This window comes from Pygocentrus nattereri, chromosome 20 (genome assembly GCF_015220715.1).
Source record: "Pygocentrus nattereri isolate fPygNat1 chromosome 20, fPygNat1.pri, whole genome shotgun sequence".
In the NCBI taxonomy this organism is placed as follows: domain Eukaryota; kingdom Metazoa; phylum Chordata; class Actinopteri; order Characiformes; family Serrasalmidae; genus Pygocentrus; species Pygocentrus nattereri.
The window spans coordinates 32585794-32589948 of record NC_051230.1 but is presented as its reverse complement, the minus strand read 5'-3'; the positions used below and the strand labels follow the sequence as shown (position 1 = coordinate 32589948).

The 4155-nt window shown below is 47.3% G+C and overlaps 1 protein-coding gene across 1 annotated transcript; it reads left to right on the top strand.

The window, feature by feature from the left end:
- The first annotated feature begins 818 nt into the window (after positions 1–818).
- LOC119261756 lies at positions 819–2396 on the top strand. Its single transcript, XM_037531366.1, has one exon. The coding sequence runs from the start codon at positions 862–864 to the stop codon at positions 1780–1782; it is 921 nt and encodes a 306-aa protein (XP_037387263.1). The 5' UTR covers positions 819–861; the 3' UTR covers positions 1783–2396.
- The last annotated feature ends 1759 nt before the right edge of the window (positions 2397–4155 follow it).

The window sequence follows — 4155 nt, the reverse complement described above, 5'->3', positions numbered from 1 at the left end:
TCCAGTTCGTATCAGAAGCAGAAAGAACAAGGAGTTTAGGTCAGATACTGTGAATACATCCAACCTGCAGTATGTTGGAGGTAACTCACAGTCTTTGAAACAAAGTGCACAGGTTATTAAGTTAGCTCTACTGAATATCAGATCTCTTACAAATAAGTCTTATATAATTAATGATTTAATTACAACTCACAGGCTTGATTTCATGCTTTTAACAGAGACATTAAACTCATATAGTGCTGATATTGTGTTAACTGAGACGGCTCCACCAAACTTTAACTTTTTAAATGTTTCACGCACCGGCAAGAAAGGTGGAAGTGTAGCAATGCTGTTTAATGATACTTTCCAATGCAAGCAGTTACCACTTGGTGATTTCACATCTTTTGAATATTTAGATGCGATTTTAAAGGGGGCACAAAGAATATTATTAGTAACTGTCTACAGACCTCCAAGGTACAATGTTAATTTTATTGATGACTTCACAGATATGTTATCTTTTATTTCTACTGAATTTGATCATTTTGTTATTGCTGGTGATTTTAACATTCATATTGATAATCACAAGGATAATTACGCCAAAGAACTCTATGATGTACTTGAATCTTTTGAACTTTCTCAGCATGTGACTGGAAGCACATATTGCCATGGTCACACTTTGGATGTGGTTATCTCAAAGGGTCTTAACATTTCAGCCTCTATTAAGGATGTTGCATTGTCTGATCACTGCTGTGTATTTTTTAAAATATGGACTTCAATCCACAGCAGTGCCAGGCAAGTTAGGTTTAAGAAAAGACAGATAAATAACAGGACAGCTGCACTTTTTGTTACCAAAATGTGCTCTTCACCTTGCTAACCATCTGAATCATGACCTTCCTGTTGTGTCTCTCAATGTATCTGGTGTTGATTATAATTTTCTCATTGATACCGGCGCCACGCTCTCTTCGCTATGAGGGGCCTTTATCATCTAGAATCACTAGCTCTGTGGGTATTACAGGACAGCCCTTCTCATCTCCGTATACGCCCCCACTTCAGGTTGTATGCGACGCAGTGCGATTTACTCATTCTTTCGTGTTCATGCCAGATTGTCCCTTTAACCTTATGGGGCGGGATTTAATGAGTAAACTTGGTCTATCCCTGTCCTTTTCTGGTTCGCGCATGACCGTGTCCACGGGAGATTTCAATCGCGATCTCAACATCGCCAATAAATCCTTTAAATCACCTGTGTCTGCTCTGCTGTCTGTCTCACACGCCTCAGAGGTTCCTGAGCCTCTGCGTTCTATACCACACACTGTTTGGGCTGCACATAGGGATGATGTTGGCAGGGTTGACTGTAAACCATATGAGGCTACTCTAAAAAGCCCCACTCCTGTTTTTGTTAAACAATACCCTTTGCCCGAGCACAAACTGTGTGGTATAGACTCTATTCTACAGAAACTTCTCTCTTTAGGTGTGGTCGTCCCATGTCAAAGTGCTTATAACACACCGATTAACCCAGTCCCCAAGCCGGACGGTTCTTGGCGATTCACTCAAGATTTTCGACGCCTTAATGACGCCATCGTGCCTATCGCCCCAATTGTGCCTGATGTCTCTTCGATATTGACCTCCATTCCGTGTCAACACGCATTTTTTACTGTTTTAGACGTTAGTTCTGCTTTTTTCAGCATTCCTGTTGAACCTGACACCCAGACGATTTTCGCTTTCACTCATCGCCAACGCCAATACACGTGGTCTCATTTGCCGCAAGGTTTCTGCGACTCGCCTGCGACGTTCGCCGCGTCGCTCTGAGACCTCATTTCTGACCTTTCCCTCCCCGGGGGTGCTGTGCTCCTGCAGTATGCAGATGACCTTCTGATTTCGGCCCCTGACAGCTCCACGTGCACTGAGGCATCTAAACTGGTCATCATGCGCTTGGCTACACTGGGCTTCAAGGTTTCACTAAAGAAACTGCAGTTCTGCCTACCCCGGGTCCAATATCTGGGTCATGAACTATCTCAAGGTCAACGCCTCCTCTCCGCTGACCGAGTGTCATGCATCACGCAGCTTCCCAAGCCCGCCACCAAGCAGGCTATGATGTCTTTCCTCGGCCTCATCAATTACTGCAGACAGTGGATTCCTGACTGCTCCGCGCATGACAAAACACTGCGTGCCTCCTTCACTCACGAACAGGCCATGACTCATCGCCTCACATGGACTACAGCCATGAACTGTGCATATTCTGCTCTACTGTCCTCACTGCAGTCTGCACCAGCCTTGGGCCTGCCCAACTACGCTCTGCCATTTCACCTGTGGGTGTCGGAGTCGGGGGGCACTGCTGCTGCGGTTCTGGCTCAGCCCCACGGGGGAGGTTTGCGCCCTTGCGCATATTATTCTAAAACATTGGAGGTTACGGCCCGAGGCCTTCCATCCTGTCTCCGAGCGGTCGCGGCGTGCGCACTAATGGTACAGGATGCTGAAAAAATCGTTCTAGGTCATGACTTGACCTTACACACCTCTCATCAGGTCTGTCAGCTCCTAAATAACTGTTCTACACCACCGTTACGCTTTCGCCGTAGTTCATGATTTTGGGGGAATCTGGCATTAACGCGGTTTCATTACTACTGATAACAAACCCATTTCCCATGTGTCGCTTATCGAGGACCTGATCAGGGCTACCTTCCTGCCCTCCCGACTGGCCGGTGTTAAAGTTCGCGCTCACCAGCGTAGTAGCGACCCTGACTCTGTTGGTAACAATACCGCCGACTCTGCCGCAAAACGCGGAGCTCTTCATGGCCCCACTTGCCCTTTTATGAATCCGGCTTCCTTCTCCTGTGCTGCACTCACGGTTGACTCACTTCCTCGTCTTGATCTTGACTGTATTCAGGCCACCGCCTCGGACTCTGATATCAAGCATTGGCTGTCATCGGGCTACGATCCAGCCGTCAAACCGCTGCGCGACGCCCGCACATTGTGTTCTGTTCCTCGTTCCCGATTTTCATGGTATTTCGCATCGGGAACGAAGAGGGGTAAAGCATGACATGTCCGAATTGTTTTGCATTCACAATTTGACCGTTGTTCACATATTAGACCGTTGTCTTACATGTGCACAGAATAACCCAAAACCGGCCGGACCGCACCAAGTTCTTCCTAAACCGGAAACACCTTTTCAAGAATGGCAAATCGATTTCACACACATGACGACTGTAGGGCCGTACAAATATTTACTGGTCTTGGTAGATAAATTTTTGGTTGGACAGAGGCGTTCCCATGCAATAAAGAAAATGCAAATACAATTGTGACAAAACTATGCCAAGAAATCATACCGCGTTACGGTGTCCCCTTAGGAATAGACTCCGACAAAGGCACACCGGTCACCTCCAAAGTCACACAGATGCTCGCGAAGCACCTGAGCATAGACTGGGCTTTCCACATCCCCTATCACCCTCAATCCTCGGGTATGGTCGAAAGGGTTAATCGGACTATAAAAGGGCGGTTATGAAAGGCCATGCAGACGCAGAACACTACTAAGGTTTTACCTGTAGTTTTGGCCAAACTGCGGATGGCGCGCACAGACACTCTGAGTGGTCTGTCGCCGTATGAAATTGTCATGGGACGTCCGTTCCCCCTCCCATGGCGTCAGAAAACGGCTCTGGGGGGAACGGCGGACTTGGATGTGCGTCGCAGCGAGTACACCGCAGGGTTGTTAACTGTTCTGAATGAATACTGGGAGAGGGTCAACCAAACTATCACAGACCCTCCCAGGGTCTCAACCCATGCTTTTAAGCCGGGCGATCAGGTATTGGTCAAGAAATTTGAGAGAAAGGGTTTTTCAGACTCCCCTTTCTCTGAACCCACTACTGTACTCGCTGTCACACGCACGGGGGTATTAACCGATCTTTTTCTACAGTGGATTCATGCCTCCAGATGTCAGTCAGCCCCGCAGTGATGTATATACATGTTAGACGTCTAACTATTTTTGTTTCCTATCTCTAACCTGTCCTGTGTTACAGAAGTATGTTGCAGCTAATATTAATCCTGTGCCTGGTGGAACGTGCTGGCGGATCCCCCATGGATAACGTTTTCTGGCAGTATGCTAACTGGACTGCCAAGCAGTACACCAATGACTCCTGCTACGTGTGTCACCTGATGCCCTCCAGTGTGAACAAGCACTCCATGGTCACG

Excerpts from the sequence above, each read along its gene's own strand:
- LOC119261756 (XM_037531366.1), top strand. The coding sequence starts at position 862 with ATGACCTTCCTGTTGTGTCTCTCAATGTATCTGGTGTTGATTATAATT.